At 45.2% G+C, this 18,450-nt stretch overlaps 1 protein-coding gene and 1 long non-coding RNA gene across 2 annotated transcripts in view; one reads left to right on the forward strand and one right to left on the reverse strand.

The window, feature by feature from the left end:
* Window positions 1-18,450, forward strand: part of AHRR (aryl-hydrocarbon receptor repressor) — a 103,937-nt gene that overhangs the window by 5,961 nt on the left and 79,526 nt on the right. The window contains exon 2 of the mRNA XM_033178658.1: window positions 16,465-16,536. Within this exon, the coding sequence (XP_033034549.1) occupies window positions 16,475-16,536 (62 nt within the window). The 5' untranslated portion in view covers window positions 16,465-16,474. The remainder of the gene's footprint in view (window positions 1-16,464; window positions 16,537-18,450) is intronic.
* On the reverse strand, window positions 14,532-16,727 carry LOC117064692. The gene is made up of 2 exons (XR_004429618.1): window positions 16,013-16,727; window positions 14,532-15,227 (listed from the first exon to the last, which is right to left on the reverse strand). It is a non-coding gene; the product is annotated as an uncharacterized LOC117064692 (long non-coding RNA).

Genomic DNA, 18,450 nt, shown 5'->3' on the forward strand with positions numbered 1-18,450 from the left:
CTTGCATTTCCCTAATGATTTACAGTGCTGAGAATTTTTTCATGTGTTGACCATTGTGTATATCCTTTGGAGAAATGTCTCCTCAAGTCCTTTGAACATTTTTAAAATTGTACACATTTATGGGGTACATGTGTAATTTTGTTTCATGCGTAGATTGCATAGTGATCAAGTCAAAGTTTTTAGGGTAGCCATTACCCAAATAATGTACACTGTACCCCGTAACTAAAATCTCATCAGCCAGGCCCCTGTCACCCCCTCATCCTTCCAGGTCTCTGTCATCCATCGTTCCACTCACTACATCCATGTGTATACAATTTCAGCACCTACGTGTGAGTGAGAACATGTGATATTTGACTTTCTGTGCCTGGCTTGTTTCACTTAAGATAATGACCTCCAGTTCCATCCATGTTGCTGCAAAAGGCATGATTTCATTCTTTGTTAATGGCTGAGTAATATTCAATTGTGTATATATACCACATTTTCTTTTTATTGATCCACTGATGGACACCTAGGTTTATTCCATCTCTTTGCTATTGTGAATAGTGTTGCAATAAACATATGAGTGTAGGCGTCTTTTTGATATATTGATTTCTTTTCCATTGGGTATAGACCTAGTAGTGGGATTGCTGGATTAAATGGCAGTTCTATTTTTAATTCTTTGAGAGATCTCCATTCTGTTTTCCATAGAGACTGTACTAGTACATTCCCGCCAACAGTGTATGAATTCCCTTTTCTCTGCATCCTCACCAACATCTGATTTTTTTGTTTGTTTTTTGTTTTTTTGACATGGAGTCTCCCTCTATCGCCTAGGCTGGAGTGCAGTGGTGCAATCTCAGCTCACTGCAACCTCTGCCTCCCGGGTTCAAGTGATTCACCTGCCTCAGCCTCAGAGGTGCCCACCACCATGCCAGCTAATTTTTGTGTTTTTAGTAGAGAGGCAGTTTCACCATGTTGGTCAGGCTGGTCTCGAACTCCTGACCTCAAGTGATCCACTCACCTTGGCCTCCCAAAGTGCTGAGATTACAGGCATAAGCTACTGCACCTGGCCGTCTTTTTAATAATAGCCATTCTGACTGGGGTAAGATGATATCTCATTGTGGTTTTAATTTGCATTTCTCTGATGATTAGTGATGTGGGGCATTTTTTTCATATACCTGTTGGCCATTTGTATCTCTTCTTTTAAAGTGTCTATTCATGTCCTTTGCTTACTTTTTAATGGGATCACTTGGGTTTTTTGTTGTTGTTACTGTTGTTCAATTGTTTGAGTTCCTTGTATATTCTGGTTACTACTCCCCTGTTGGATGAATAGTTTGCAAATATTTTCTCCCATTTAACAGGTTGCCTTGTCACTCTGTTTATTATTTCTTTTGCTGTGCAGAAGGTTTTTAGTTTAAATCCCATACTATAGTCTGTGGTGTAATTTGAAGTCATGTAGTGATATGGTTAGGTTTTGTGTCCCCACCCAAATCTCATCTTGAATTATAATCCTCAGGTGTTTAGGGAGAGACCTGGTGGGAAGTGATTGGATTATGGGGGCAGTTTCTTCCATGCTGTTCTCGTGACAGTGAGTGAATTCTCATAATATCTGATGGTTTGATAAATGGTAGTTTTTCCTGCACTGACACACACCTCTCTCTCTTTTTTGGTCCTTATGAATTTTAGGATTATTTTTCTTTTTCTCTTTTCTTCTCCTCCTCCTTTTTTTCTTCGAGATGTGATCTTGCTTTGTCACCCAGGCTAGAGTGCGTTGCCACAATCATAGCTCACTGCAACCTCGAATTCCTGGGCTCAAGAGATTCTCTCGCCTCTGCCTTCTGAGTAACTGGACTATGGGTGTGTGCCACCATGCCTGACTAATTTCAAATTAAAATATGTTTTTGTAGAGATGGGGTCTCACTGTGTTGCTCGGGCTGGTCTCAAACTCCTGGCCTCAAACAATCTTCTTGCTTCGGCCTCCTAAAGTGCTAGGATTACAAGTGTGAGCCACCATGCCCAGCCTGAGATTGTTTTTTCAAATTCTGTGAAAAATGACTTTGGTATTTTGATAGGGATTACACTGAATCTGCAGGTTGGTTTGGGCAGTGTGGTCATTTTAACGATGTGAATTCTTCTGATCTATGAACATGGATATTTTCCTGTTTGTTTGTGTCATCTACAGTTTTCTTTCATCAGTGTTTTGTAATTTTCCTTGTAGAGATTTATTCCCATGTATTTTTTAGTGGTTATTGTAAATGAGATTGCCTTCTTGATTTCTTTCTCAGCTAGATCACTATTGGTGTATAGAAATGCTACTGATTTTTGTATGTTGATTTTGTATTCTACAACTTTACTGCATTCACTTATCAAATCTAAGAGTTTTTTTGGTGGAATCTTTAGGTTTTTCTAGATATAAAATCATATTGGCAGAGAGGAATAATCTGACTTCCTCTTTTCCAGTCTGAATGCCTTTTATGTACTTTCTCCTACCTGATCGCTCTGGATAGGACTTTCAGTATTATATTGAATAGGAGTGGTGAAAGAGGGCATTCTTATCATGTTCCAGTTCTTAGGGGAAATGCTTTCAACTTTTCCTCATTCAGTATGATGTTAGCTATGGGTCTGTAATAAATAGCCTTTATTATTTTGTGATTTGTTCCTTCCGTGCCAATTTTTTTGAGGATTTTTATCATTAAGGGATGCTGAAATTTATTAAATGCATTTTCTGCATCTATTGAGTTGATTGTATGGTTTTTGTCCTTGATTCTGTTCATGTGATGTATTATGTTTATTAATTTGCATACGTTGAACCATCCTTGCATCCCTGATACAAAGCCTACTTGACTGTGGTGTATTATCTTTCTGATGGGCTGTTGGATTCAGTTAGTTAATATTTTGTTGAGGATATTTTTTGAGACAGGGTCTCACTCTGTCACCCAGGCTGGAGTGCAGTGGCACCATCTCTGCTCACTGCAACCTCTGCCTCCCAAGTTCAAGCAATTCTCATGCCTCAGCCTCCTGAGTAGCTGGGATTATAGGTGCACACCACCACGCCCTGATAACTTTTGCATTTTTAGTAGAGACAGTATTTTGCCATGTTGGACAGGTGGCTGGCCTGGAATTCCTGGCCTCAAGTGATCCACCTGCCTTGGCTCCCAAAGTGGGATTACAGTGTGAGCCACCGTGCACCGCGGAGGATTTTTGAGTCTATGTTCGTCAGGGATATTGGTCTGTAGTTTTCTTTTTCTGTTGTGTCCTTGTCTGATTTTGGTATCTGGGTTATATTGGCCTACTAGAATGAGTTAGGGAGCATTCTCTTCTACTCAATTTTTTTGAACAGTTTCAGGAAGATTGGTCTTAGTTCTTTTTTTGTATGTTTGGTATAATTCAGCTTCTTTTTTTTCTTTTTTTTTTTGAGACGGGAGTCTTGCTCTGTCACCCAGGCTGGAGTGCAATGGCGTGATCTTGGCTCACTGCAAGCTCCGCCTCCTCCCGGGTTCATGCCATTCTCCTGCCTCAGCCTCCCGAGTAGCTGGGACTACAGGCATGCGCCACCACGCCCAGCTAATTTTTGTATTTTTAGTAGAGATGGGGTTTCACCATGTTGGCCAGGCTGGTCTTGATCTCTTGACCTCATGATGTGCCCTCCTCAGCCTCCCAAAGTGCTGGGATTACAGGCGTGAGCCACTGCGCCCAGCTGGTTGTGGGCTTTTCTTTTGGGGGAGGTTTTTAAATTACTGATTAAATCTGCTTTTCATTACTTATCTGTTCAGGTTTTCTATTCATTCCTGGTTCAGTCTTGGGAGATTGTATGTTTCCAGGAATTTATGCATTTCCTCTAGGTTTTCTAATCTGTGAGCATATAGTTGTTCATAATAGTCTCTGACGATCTTTTGTATTTCTGTGGTGTTAGTTGTAACATCTCCTCTTCCATTTCTGATTTTGTTTATTTGGTCTTTGTTATTTCCTTTCTTTTGCTAATTTTGGTTTGGTTTGTTCTCGCTTTTCTAGTTCCTTGAGGCACATAATCTTTCTACTTTTTTGATACAGACATTTAATGCTATAAACCAGGGGTCCTCAACCCCCAGACCTTGCACGGGTACCCATCCATGGCTTGCTAGGAACCAGGCCAAACAGCAGGAGTGAGTGGTGGACAAGTGAGCATTACCACCTGAGCTCTTCCTCCTGGCAGAGCAGCAGCATTAGATTCTCATGGGAGCACAAACCCTGCTGTGAACTGTGCTTGTGAGGGATCGAAGTTGCACGCTCCTTGTGAGAATCTAATGCCTAATAATCTGAGGTGGAACAGTTTCATCCCAAAACCATCCCTACCAACATCTGCAGTTGGTGGAAAAATTGTCTTCCACAAAACCAGTACATGATGCCAGAAAGGTTGGGGACCACTGCTACAAACTTCCCTCTTAGCATTGCTTTTGCTGTATCCTATAGGTTTTTAAAGTATATTGTGTTTAATTTTCATTCGTTTCAGCAATTTTTAAATTTCCATCTTAATTTCTTTGTTGACCCAGAAGCATATTGTTTGATTTCTATTTATGTATAGTTTCCAGAGTTACTCTTGGTATTTATTTATGATTTTATCCCACTGTTATAATTATATTATACTTAATATAATTTTAATTTTTAAACATTTGCTAAGAGGAGGAGAAGGAGGAGGAAGAAGAGGAAAAAAAGAAGAACGAAAAATCTGTTAAGACTTTCTTTTTTTTTTTTTAAGATGGAGTCTCACTCTGTTTCCCAGGCTGGAGTGCAGTGGCACAATCTTGGCTCACCACAACCTCCACCTCCTGGGTTCAAACGATTCTCCTGCCTCAACCTCCCGAGTTGCTAGGACTACAGGTGTGCACCACCATGCCTGGCTAATTTTTGTATTTTTAGTAGAGATGGGGTTTCACCATGTTGGCCAGGCTGGTCCCGAACTCCTGACCTCATGATCCAAAGTGCTGGGATTACAGGTGTGAGCCACTGCGCCTGGCCAAGACTTGTTTTGTGGCATAACATATAGTCTATCTTGGAGAACGTCCCATGTGCTGATGAAAAGAATGTATCTTCTGCAGTTGTTGGGTAGAATATTCTATAATGTAAATGTCTGTGAAGGCCTAAAGTCCAGTCGAAATCCCATGTTTCTTTGCTGATTTTCCATCTAGCTGATCTGTCTAATGCTATGAGTAGTGTGTTGAAGTCCCCACTATTACTGTATTGCTCTCTCTCTCTCTCTTTAGTTCTAGTAATATTTGTGTTATAAATCTAGATGCACCAATGTTGGATGCATATGTATGTAGAATGTTATATCCTCTTGCTTAATTGATCCCTTTATCATTATATAATGACCTTTGTCTTTTTTTTTTTTTTTTTTACTCTTTTTGACATAAAGTCTGTTTTATCTGATATGAGTATAGCTACTCCTGTTTGCTTTTGGTTTCCATTTGTGTGGAATGTATTTCCCCCCTCCCCCCACTTTACTTTCAATCTATATGTGTCTTTTTAAAAAAATAGAGACAGGGTCTTGCTGTGTTACCTAGGCTGGTCTCAAACTCCTGGCCTCAAGCAATCCTCCTATCTTGACTTCCCAAAGTGCTGCGATTACAGGCTTGAGGAACCATGCCCAGCCTATGTGTGTCTTTAGCAGTAAAGTGAGTTTCTTGTATGCAGCATATAGTTGAATCATGCTTTTAAAAATCCATTCTGCTAATCAGTGTCTTTAAAGTGGAACATTTGTCTGGGCATGGTAGCTCACACCTGTAATCCCGGCACTTTGGGAGGCAGAGGTAGGTGGATCACTTGAGGTCAGGAGTTCAAGATCAGCCTGGCCAACATGGTGAAACCCCATCTCTACTAAAAATACAAAAATTAGCCAGGAGTGGTGGTGCAGGCCTATAGTTCTAGCTACTCAGGAGGCTGGGGCAGGAGAGTCACTTGAACCTTGGAGTTGGAGGTTGCAGTGAACCAAGATTGCACCACTGCACTCCAGCCTGGGTGACAGAGTGAGACTCCATCTCAAAAAACAAAACAAAAAACTGGAGTGTTTAACCTGTTTACATTCAAGGTTAATATTGGTATGTAAGGTTTGGTTCCTGTTGTATTGTTAATTGCTTCCTAGTTGTTTTATAAGTTCTTTGCTTCTTTCTTTTCCTCTGGCTGTTTGTCATTGTGGTTTGGCTGAATTCTGTAGCAGTGCCATTTGATTCCTTTCTCTTCGTCTGTGATTGCTTTATGAGTGAGTTTTATACTTTTGTGTGTTTCCATAATGGTGAACGTCCTCTTTTCACTTCCAAGTTAGGGCTTCCTTGAGCAGTTCTTGTAGGACTAGCGGTGATGAATTCCCTCAGCATCAGCTTTTCTGGGAAAGACTTTATTTCTCCTTCATTTATGAAGGTTAATCGTGCTGGATATCAAATTGTTGGCTGAAAGTTTTTTTCTTGCAGCAGTTTGAATATGTCACCTTATTCTCTTCTGGCCTGCCAGGTTTTTGCTGAGAACTCCACTGTTAGTCTGATTAGGTTTCCTTTATAGGTAACTAGACGCTTTTCTCTTGCTGTTTTTAGAATTTGCTCTTTCACTTTGACTTTGGACTGATTCATGGTGCACTGTGGTAGTGTCTTTTTTGCACGATGTTTTCCTGGGGATTGCTGAGCCTCCTGTGTCTGAATACTTAGATGTCTTGCTAGACTTGGCAGGTTTTCATATATTACTTTGTTAAATAGGTTTTCTAAGACTCTCAATATCTCTTCACCCTCAGGAAGACCAATAACTTGTAAATTCAATCACTGTATGTAGTCCCAGGTGTCTCACAGGCTTTGCTTATTCTTTCTCATTCTTTTTGCTTTGTTTTTGTTTGATTGGATGATTTCAAAAAGCCTGTCTTTTAAGTTCTGAAATTATTCTGCTTGGTCTAGTCTATTGTTGGAGCTTTCAGATGTATGTTGTATTTCTGTTTTTTTTTTTTTTTTTCTTAAATACATCTATCTCCTTGGTAAACATCTCATTCATATTCTGAATTAATCTTCTGAGTTCTTTGTATTGATTTTCAGACTTCTCACACATCTCATTGAACTTCTTTAAAATCAATATTTTGAATTCTTTATCTGGGATTTTGAGGATTTCTTTTGGTTGAGATTTATCTACTGCTGGAGAATTGTGTTTCTCTGGGACTGTCATATTACCCTGCTTTTTCATGTTTCTTGTGTCTTTATGTTGCTTTCTGCACATCTGGTATAATAGTTGCTTTTTCTTATTTTGGGGTTTACTTTTGTTGTTGGAGGGCACCTTTTACTGGAGATGTGACTGGGATGTTGGTTGGGTAGGGCCCTTTGGATTTACTTCTGAGGCATGCAGCAGTGAAGCCTCTGTATGATTTATCTGGCTATTAGCAGTGTTAGTGGTATCTGTGGCTTCCTTGGTTAGGGTGTAGTTATTGGTGGCGGCTGTGGTGAAGTTGTGCTGGGGACTGGGATGCTGGGTGGGCCCATCTTCAGGCTTCAGTGGTAGCAGTTGTGGGCTAACCATGTGTATCCTTGTGCCCCAGGGTGGCACACACTGGCACCTGTGTTGGCAGTACCAGGCAGGCTGATTCTTGGGCCTCTGAGTGGCTTTCTCAGAAGCTGGTTGTAGTAGCAGTATACCGTGCAAGTGAGCAGACTTCCTAGATTTTGGGCATCCAGAGTGGTGTGGGCAATGGTGGTGGCAGTGGTGGTGAGATGCACTTTTGGGTCCCAAGCTGTGTGCATGTGTTGGCAGTGGTTGCAATGGGCTGTGCTGGCCAACCTCCAGGCCAGCAGCTGGCACTTGCAGGTAGATGCCAGCTGAGGTGGTAGTGACAGGGTGTCCCCTGGGAGAAGGGCTCAGTGTCCCAGGTGGTGGACTGGGTTGTAGATCCTCCTGGTCCCTGGATCCCACACTCTGTCTTGTGGGCGGGCTGGGGAAGGGGGATGCCGGGCAGAGCTGGACCAGGCAAGCTTGCTCTAGCCCCCTGAGTGCATGTACCAACTGTGACAGGTGCCACTGGGTGATTTTCAGGGCCCATGGCAGAATGCCTGGATGAGGGGCAGCTGCCACAGGGAGGGTGGGACCAGTCCCAGCAGCCAGAGCCTTGGCCATGGATGGAAGACCTGCATACCTTTCATGCCCCAATCCCCATGTGGCTTGCTCCCCCATCCTGGCTGTTGGAGACAAAAGCTGTTCCATCAGCCGTGGCAGTTTGTGCCTGGCCCACAACTCAGCTCCAGGCTGTAGGCCCTGCACAGCTCAAGACCAAGCCCCCATGGCAACTCTCATCTTGCTCAAGTCCTGGGGGTGGTGCCTGCTTCCAGTGCTGGGAGCCGTAGCCCACGCCACATTTGCCTGTTAGTCCTGGTCCACTCTCACACCTCAGTTCCACAAGCAGCAGTCCAAGTCCAAGTTTCCCTAATGCCTCGGATTGGCACTGTTTGTACCAGGAACATGCACCGTCTGCTAAGAACTAGGATGGAGAACGGTGTTTTGCTCTAGCTGCTTAAATTTCAGAAAGGGTATGAGACCCAGGGCATGTTCCCTCCCGGAGCACTTCCTTCTTGGTCTCCCTAAATCCGATGCAGAGATTGGGAGGGTGGAGTTGCTCTCCTGTGTCAGGGACTGCATGAATCTCCAGTGGGAAAGTGGACTGCGGGAAGACCCGCCCTCACTCTCTCATACTGGGGAGTCACTCCCAGTTCCCAGCCGCTCTTGGCCACATAGGCTGCCTGCTTTCCTTCTTCCTAAGTTTTGCTTTTTCCTGTCACTTTCCTGCTGAACTCCCATGTTGTCTCTTGGAAAATAGATTCAAAGTGTGATCATCTACACATTATTTTGGTTCTTCTAAGTGGATGAGATGTGGTTGAAATGCTTCTAGTCAACCATCGTTTAAAAAAAGCCTTTGCCCATTTTAAAATTAGGTTGTCTTTTTGTTGTTGAATTGTAAGAGTTATTTGTCTATGCTGGATACTAGACTCTTATCAGATACATGATTTGTAAATGTTTTCTGCCATTCTGTGGGTTGCCTCTTCACTTTCTTGGTAATGTCTTGTGACACAACAATTTTTAGTTTTGATGAAGTCCAATTTATCCATTTTTTTCTCTTATTACCCGTGCTTTTTGTGATAAATCTAAGAATTCACTGCCACATTTAAGGTCATTATCCAGTCAAGGCCATTAAAGATGAATCTTATGTTTTCTTCGAGTGTTATATTTTTAGCTCTTACATTTAAGTCTTTAGTCAATTTTAGGTTAATTTTTTCATATTGTGTGAGGTAGGGATCCAACTTCACTATTTGGTGTGTGGCTTTTCCCACCCCCACCCCCCCACCCTTAGAGACAAGGCCTTGCTTGCTATGTTGCTCAGGCTGGCCAGTTATCTCAGCACCATTTGTTGAAGAGATTGTTCTTTCCCTGTTGAACAGCCCTGGTGCCCTTGTGGAAAATCAACTGGTCATTGGTCATAATCAGTTAGTATCTCTATTCTTATGCCACAGTTTCTTTCTTTTTAATTTTTTTTTAAAGCCAAACATTTTATTATGGCACTTTTCAAATATTTTACAAAAGTGGAGAGAGAATTATATAAAGAGCTCCATTTTTTCATCAGCTGGCATAGGTAATCAACTATCAATATTGGCTTATCCAGTTTCATTTAAAGTCCAGTCTGCCAGCCCCAGACCATTCAGACTCCACTGTCCTCCCCACTTGATAGAGAAGCAAATCCCTAACATGCCATTTATTTCACATGTGTTTAATGTGTAGCTCTAAGATGTGGATTTTAAAAAATCAGCACGCGCTCTCTCTCTTTATGTGTATATATATACACACACATACATGCAGGGTCTTGTTCTGTCACCCAGGCTGGAGTGCAGTGGTGTGATCTTGGCTCACTGCAGCCTCGACCTCCCAGGCTGAAGCAATCCTCCTGCCTCCGTCTCCTAAGTAACTGACATTACATACATGTGCCATCATGCTTGGCTAATTTTTAAAAATTGTTTTTTGTAGAGATGAGGTCTCACCGTGTTGGTGTTTTATATTTTTAATTTAATTTTTTATTTGAACTGAGAAACTTTAATATTAAGAAGTATTGATAGCAACAGTGGCGCAGCTATGGAGGGGAGAGGAGAACTCTGCATGGTGCTCTGGGGCCCCGGAGGCCCCTAAGGAGCACGCTTGGAAGGGAGCTCCCTTCCCAAGGGTGGGGCTCGAGCCTCATTGGAGGAGGTGTAGCTCCGTCCCCTGGAGGGCAGGGAAGTTTGCTGAGTTGCCCTGTCTATGGCAGTGGTGAGCAGGAACACAAAAAAGTGGGAAGCGCTGGAACCAGGAGAGTCTCCTTCTTCCTGCAGGGCTCCTCCAGGGCCGTATTCAGGCCAGTGCAACATCATGCTCTCTATAGGAAAAAGTGCTGAAAGACTGAGGCTTATTAATGCAGAGCAGGCAGGATGGGGGCGTCTGGAGCCTAGAGGCAACAAACGGGCAGCTGGCACAGCTTCTGAGTACTGTCACCCCACTTTGTGAATGCATGTCTCCCCTCCTGGGTCTGTGTAGCTGCCATATACTTTATGTCCACGTTTGTTGTGAACCCCACAACACGCTGTTATTATTGCTGAAATAGTCACTTATCTTTTAAAGATATCTAAGCAATAAGAACAAATTATGCATATTTAACCCTCTAGTAGTCAGTTCCTGTGCTTTTTGTGCCATGTTGTAGACACATTTTACAATCTGGTATCATTTTCCTTTGGCCTGTAATATTTCTTATAGTGTGGGTCAGCTAGTGATGATTTCTTTCAGCTTTTGTGCATCTGAAAGCTCTTTATTTCACCTTCACTTATGAATGATGTTTTCATAAGATGTAGAATTCTAGGTTTCAGGGTTTTTTCTTTCAGCTTTAAAGATGTTGCTCCACTACCTTCTTGTTTCTGATGAGGAATCTTCTGCCATCTTATTTTTTGTCCTTTGTACCCAATGCCTGTTTTCTCTGGCTTTTAATATTATTCTAGGCCAGGTGCGTGGCTCATGCCTGTAATCCCAGCACTCTGGGAGGCCAAGGTGGCGGATTGCTTGAACCCAGAAGTTTAAGGCCAGATTGGGTAACATGATGAAAACCCATCTCTACAAAAAATACAAAAATAAATATTATTCTACTTGTTACTGGTAATAAGCAATTTGATTATGATATACGTTGGTGTAATTTTCCTGTTTCTTGTGTTTGGAGTTCACTAAGCTTCTTGGGTCTGTAGGTTTACAATTCTCATTACATTTGGAAAAAATTTCTGCTGTTTCTTACATTTTTCTTTTACCTCCTTTCCCCTCCTATTCATTAGGGGTCCAGTTACACATATATTAGGTCTCTTGAAATACCCATTTTATTTTTATTGGGGTGCTATTGTAAATGATACTAGTTTTTAAATATCTGAATTCTAGTTGTTCATTGCTAGTATCTAGAAATACAATTGATTTTTGTGTTATTATCCTTTTACTGTGTGACCTTGCTGGTCTCAGTCAATAGTTATAGGTGATTGGTTTTAGTAAAATTTTTGGAATTCCCTCTCTCTCTTTTTAAGAGACAGGGTCTTGTTCTGTCACTCAGGCTGGAGTGCAGCGGTACAATCACAGCTCACTGTCACCGCAGCCTTGATGTCCTGGGCTCAAGTGATCCTCCTGCTTCAGACTCCCGAGTAGCTGGGACTACAGGTGTGTGCCACCACACCTGGCTAATTTTTTTGAAGTGTTTTTTGTAGAGATAGGGTCTTCCTACATTGCCCAGGCTGGTCTCAAACTCCTGGACTCAAGTGATTCTCCCACCTTGGCCTCCCAAAGTGCTGGGATTATAGGTGTGAGCCACTTCACTCAGCCTTTTTGGAATTTTCTACATGTAAAATCATGTCTGTGAACAGATAGCTTTATTTTATTTTTATTTCCCAGTTTTATGACTTTTATTTATTTCCCAGTTTTGAGACTTTTACTTATTTTCCTGACTTATTGCCCTGGCTAGTACACAAATAATTTTAGTGGGAATGGGGATATAGCACAGCTTTGCCTTGTTCACGGTCTTGGGGAGAAGCATTTAGTCTTTCACCATTAGCTGTGATGTTAGCTATAAGCTTTTGTAGATGTTCTTTATCACGTTAATTAAGTTTCCTTCTGTTCCTAGTTTGATGAGAGGTTTTTTGGAAAAATTATTATGAATGGATTTGGATTTCGTCAGATGTTTTTCTGAAAGATTGAGATGATCATGTGTGTTTTCTTTTTAGTTTATTATTATAGTGGATTACAGTGATTGGTGTTTGGATGTTGAAGCTGCCCTGAATTCCTTACATAAATCCCACTTAGTTGTGATGTATCATCCTTTTTATATATTGGTGGATTCTATTTGCCAATACCTATATTTAATTGAGGATTTTTGTGTCTATGTTCATGTGGGATGCTGGTCTTTAGTTTTCTTTTCATGCAATGCCTTTAGTTTGGCATCAGAGTAATGCTGAATTCATAAACAAGTTGACAATTAAAACATTTTTTTGATATTTTTTGCCAAGGATTGCAGATATTTGGTATTATTTCTTTACATTGGTAGATATACCAGGGAAACCATTTAAGCCTGGGTTTTTTGATGTTGTTGGAATAGATATAGAGCTATCCAGATTATCTGTTTTTTCTTGAGTTTTGATAGATTGCGCCTTTCTAGGAATTCCTCTATTTCATCTAAATCATTTAATATTTCGGATAGTATTTGTCTTATTCTGCTTGGGCTGCCATAACAAACTACCATAGACTGGATAGCTTAAACAACAGCAATTTATTTCACACCATTCTGGAGGCTGGGAAGTCCCAGATCAAGGTGCTGGCTGATTTGGTTTGTGGTGAGGTCTCTCTTCCTGCCTTACAGATGGCTGCCTTCTTGCTGCATCCTCACATGGTGGAGAGAGAGAGCTCTGACGCTTCTTCTCTTTTTATAGGGGACCAGTTCTATAAGATTAGGGCTCCAACCTTATTGTCTTAATCACCTATGAGGGTAGGGGCTCTATCTCCAATACAGTCACATGGAGAGTTAGGGCTTAACATAGGAATTGTGGGTGGACACATTCAGTTCACAGCAGTATTCTCTCTCTCTCTCTCTCTATATATATATATGTTTGTGTGTGTGTGTGTGTGTGTGTGTATATTTTTTTTTGTTTTGTTTTGTTTTGTTTTTGTTTTCGAAATGGAGTTTTGTTCTTGTTATCCAGGTTGGAGTGCAATGGTGTGATCTTGGCTCAGTGCAACCTCTGCCTCCCAGGTTCAAGCAATCCTACCTCAGCCTCCCAAGTAGCTGAGATTACAGGCATGCGCCACCATGCCGGGCTAATTTTTTGTATTTTTAGTAGAGATGGGGTTTCACCATGTTGGCCAGGCTGGTCTCTAACTCCTGACCTCAGGTGATACTCCTGCCTCGGCCTTCCAAAGTGCTGAGATTACAGGCTTGAGTCACTGCACCCAGCTCTATAATTTTTATTTTTATTTTCTTTCTTTTTTTTTGGCCAAGTCTCACTATGTTGCCCAGGCTGGAGTGCAGTGGTGCGATCTTGGCTCACTGCAACCTCCGCCTCCCAAGTTCAAGCGATTCTCCTGCCTCAGCCTCCCAAGTAGCTGGGACTACAGGTGCACACCACCATGCCCAGCTAATTCTTGTAATTTTAGTAGAGACGGGGTTTCACCATATTGGTCAGGATGGTCTCGAACTCCTGACCTCAGGTGAGCCACCTGCCTCAGCCTCCCAAAGTGCTGAGATTACAGGCGTAAGCCACTGCGCCTGGCCTCAGCTCTGTAATTTTTCTTTTAATGTCTGTGGGATCTGTAGTGATGTCCTCTCTTTCATTCCTGATATTGGCAATTTGTCTTCTCTGTTTCTTGATCAGTATGGCTAGAAGTTTATCAATTTTGTTGATTTTTTCAAATAACCAACTTTTGGTTTAATTTCTTTTTCTTTTTCTTTCTGTTTCTTTTTTCTTTTTTTTTTTTTTTTTTGACAGTCTCACTCTGTCTCCCAGGCTGGAGTGCAGTGGTGTGATCTTGGCTCGCCACAACCTCCATCTCCCAGGCTCAAGCAATTCTCCTGCCTCAGCCTCCAGAGTAGCTGGGATTATAGGCATGAGCCACCAAGCCCTGCCAATTTTTCTTTTTTTGTGTGTTTTATGTCTTATAGACTTATTTTTATTATTTCCATCCTTCTGCTCAATTTGGGTTTATCTTCTCTTCTAGTTACTTGTTAGAAGCTTAGATTACTTATTTTAGACCTTTTATTTTCTCAAATATAAGGACTTAATGCTATCAGTTTCCATCAAAGTACTGGTTAGCTGCATCCCACAAAGTCTGATATGTTTGTATTTTCATTTTTGTTTAGTTCAAAATATTTTTAAACTTCTTTGGGACTGCCTCTTTGATCCACGCTTATTTAAAAGTGGGTTGCTTTCCAAATATTTGGAAAATTTCTGGATATCTTTATAGTTTAATTCCATTATGTCAATAACATACTTCGTACGATTTCTGTTGTTTTTTTTTTAAAAAAAAAAAGTTAAGGATAGCTTTAAGTCCCAGAAATATGGTCTACCTTGGTGAATGTTACATGTGCAAAAACCAGATACTCTTCTGTTGTTGAATGGAGTGTTTTATAAATTTCCATTAATTCAAGTCTGTTGTTGTTGGATATCCTTACTGATTTTATTTACTTGTTCTGTTGATTACTGAGATAGAAATGTTAATGTCTGCCACGAATTGTCCTTTTTGGTTTTATTAGTTTTTGCTTCATGTGTTTTGAAGCTCCGTTGCTAGGTACATTTACCTTTAGGATTGTCAGATCTCCTTGGAAAATTGATGCCTTTACTATTATAGAACATACCTTTTTGTTTCTGGTGAAATTCCTTGTTCTGAAGTCTCCTTTGTCTGGGACTCATGCAGCTGCTTCATTTGATTAATGTTTGCATGGTGTATCTTTTTCTATCCATTTACTTTATCTACCTAAGTCTTTATAGTCAAAGTGGATCCATGACACATTTTTGACATTTTTATGGCACTTTCCCACCAGGTGGATATTGTGTGAGTCTGCCTCCTCTTCCAGGCTGCACTCACTTCAGGTCAGGTGAGGGCTCCTTAACTTCCTCCCCAAGGCTTTTGGCCCAGAGCCTGGCATGGGATGGTTACTGTACACAGGTCTGCAGGACATTTGTGAGGGCTCAGCTGCACCCATTGCAAGGAAAATCAAGATTCTGTGAAAAGAAGGGTGATGCCCTCTCTAAGATGGGTGACAGGCGAGCTGACCAGCCTGGGCACAGATACTGGACTGCTCCTCAGGGGCCCCGCTGGGAGGCACATGCCTGTGTCCAGCATGGTTGGTGGCAGCGGGTGGGTGTAGTCAACTGGACTCAGGGCGCTGTGAGCTAGTGACCTAAGTGGAATCCCAGGACTACAGAGTGGAGTAGAATTTTACATAGAAAAGAGGAAGCCTGTTGGCCTAAAGCACAAGGCTATCAAGGGCAGAGATGAGAAGAGCAAGACCTGCTACAAACACCACAGGGAGATCACACCACAGAGAGGAGCTTATGCTGCTGCCCTGCATATGCTCTCGGGGATGATGGGATCATGTGGCCCCGTGTGTCCTCTCCGGGTGACAGGAACATGGGACCTGAGTACCCTCTTGGGGGTGACAGAAACATGGGACCCCACATACCTTCTCAAGGTGACAGGAACATGGGACCCCACATACCTTCTCGGGATGACGTGAACATAGAACCCCACATACCCTCTCAGGGGTGACAGGAATGTGGGACCCGACGTACCTTCTCGGGGTGATGAGAACACGGGACCCGTGTACCCTCTTGGGGGTGACAGGAATGCGGGACCCCACATACCTTCTCGGGGTGATGGGAACACAGGACCCGTGTACCTTCTTGGGGTGACGTGAACATAGAACCCCACATACCCTCTTAGGGGTGACAGGAATGCAGGACCCCACATACCTTCTTGGGGTGACGGGAACACAGGACCCACGTACCTTCTTAGGGGTGATGGGAACACGGGACCCCAAATATCTTCTCGGGGGTAACGGGAACATGGGACCTGCGTGATGAGTGGAGGCTGCAGGCTGCCCAGGCCTTGGCCGCGCCCCGCCCGTGCGTGGCTTCCTCGATGGCTTCCTCCTCAGGACGTCTCCCGCCATGGCGCCCTGAGCCAGGCTCCGGAGCAGGCCGCTTCTCTGGGGGAGGCTGGGACCCGCCTGCCACTGAAGGGAGGCCCAGGCGTGACCCAGCCCCGGTGCGTTCTCAGTGCGGGGTGCTGGAGAGCAGAAGTCCCGGGCCAGGGGGTCCCCCGAGGAGGAGGGGGTGGGGGCCTCGCGGGGTCGCGGGTGTGGGGGCTCCTGGGCCGCGCTGAGGGGCCCGGGGCGTCGCGGCGGGACCAGGGCGCATGTGGCGCTTTCCGGTGACCGGGTGCCCCCGTGTCTTCCAGGCCGAGGACGATGATCCCGCCCGGGGAGTGCACGTACGCGGGCCGGAAGCGGAGGAGGCCCCTGCAGAAACAGTAAGTATCCGCCGTCTGCTTCTGTGGGTTATTTTACCCATGGAAGGGGAGGATTGGGGTTTGCATTGAAAACGGAGTTTTAGGAACAGGGCGAACCAGGAAGGCATCGGGAGCCTGGCGGGCCGGGCTGCGCTCTGGCGCGGGGGAGGAAGGCGCGGGCGGCGCCGGAGTCCTCACCCCGCAGCCTCCGGGTGCCCGGAGCCCCCAGCGAGGCTCGTCCCTGCGCCCTCGGGGCCCTGAGCGGTGGAGCGAGGCGGCGGGCACCGTGCGGGGCTGAGGCCAAGGACGCGGGCGGAGCTCCGGGCCGCAGAGGCGGAGGCGGAGGCGGAGGCGGCGGGCCCATGGCAGCTTCCCAGGCTCCGCAGGCGAGACCGCCACCCGCTGGGACGGAGGGTGTGGCACAGCTGGGTGTGTGCGTGTGTTGCGAGGCTATGTGAGGCTGTGTGTGTGCGGGGTGTGTGTGGGGGCAGTGGGGGGGTGTGTGTGAGCCTGTGGGGGGCTATGTGGGGCGGCTGTGTGTGGGGGGTGTGTGACTGTGTGCGGATGTGCAAGGCTGTGTGAGACTGTGCGCGAGTGTATGGGGGGCTATAGGGAGCTGTGGGGGGGATGTGTGGAGTATGTGTGAGACTGTGTGCGGGTGTGCGGGTGTGCAAGGCTGTGTGAGACTGTGTGTGCAGGTGTGTGTGGAGGGCTGTGGGAAGCTGTGTGTGTGGGGTGTGTGTGTGAGTCTATGGGGGGCTGTGTGTGGGGTGTATGTGTCTGAGGCTGTGTGTGAGGCTGTGTGTGGGGTGTGCAGGTGTGCAAGACTGTGAGACTGTGTGTGCAGGTGTGTGTGGAGGGCTGTGGGAAGCTGTGTGTGGGGTGTGTGTGTGAGGCTGTGGGGGATTGTGTGTGGGGTGTATGTGTGTGAGGCTGTGTGTAGGGGGGCTGTGTGTGTGTGGGAGGTGCGAGGCTGTGTGTGTGCGGGGGAGAGGGGTGCTGTGTGTGTGCCGGATGATGTCCCTGGCTGTGTGTGGGGTGTGTGTGAGGCTGTGTGTGGGGGTGTGTGTGTGAGGCTGTGGGGGGCTGTGTGTGGGGTGTATGTGTCTGAGGCTGTGTGTGGGGTGTGCAGGTGTGCAAGACTGTGAGACTGTGTGTGCAGGTGTGTGGAGGGCTGTGGGAAGCTGTGTGTGTGGGGTGTGTGTGAGTCTATGGGGGGCTGTGTGTGTGCCGGATGATGTCCCTGGCTGTGTGTGGGGATGTGTGTGGGGTGTGTGTGTGAGGCTGTGTGAGGCTGTGTGAGGCTGTGTGAGGCTGTGTGAGGCTGTGTGTACGAGGGCTGTGTGTGTGTGGGAGGTGCGAGGCTGTGTGTGTGCGGGGGAGAGGGGTGCTGTGTGTGTGCCGGATGATGTCCCTGGCTGTGTGTGGGGATGTGTGTGGGGTGTGTGTGTGAGGCTGTGTGTAGGGGGGCTGTGTGTGTGTGGGAGGTGCGAGGCTGTGTGTGTGCGGGGGAGAGGGGTGCTGTGTGTGTGCCGGATGATGTCCCTGGCTGTGTGTGGGGATGTGTGTGGGGGTGTGTGTGTGAGGCTGTGGGGGGCTGTGTGTGGGGTGTATGTGTCTGAGGCTGTGTGTGGGGTGTGCAGGTGTGCAAGACTGTGAGACTGTGTGTGCAGGTGTGTGTGGAGGGCTGTGGGAAGCTGTGTGTGTGGGGTGTGTGTGTGAGGCTGTGGGGGGTTGTGTGTGGGGTGTATGTGTGTGAGGCTGTGTGAGGCTGTGTGTACGAGGGCTGTGTGTGTGTGGGAGGTGCGAGGCTGTGTGTGTGCGGGGGAGAGGGGTGCTGTGTGTGTGCCGGATGATGTCCCTGGCTGTGTGTGGGGATGTGTGTGGGTGTGTGTGTGTGTGGGGTGTGTGTGTCGGATGATATCCCTGGCTGCA

This window comes from Trachypithecus francoisi, unplaced genomic scaffold, assembly GCF_009764315.1.
Source record: "Trachypithecus francoisi isolate TF-2019V2 unplaced genomic scaffold, Tfra_2.0 Lachesis_group2, whole genome shotgun sequence".
Taxonomy (NCBI): Eukaryota; Metazoa; Chordata; class Mammalia; order Primates; family Cercopithecidae; genus Trachypithecus; species Trachypithecus francoisi.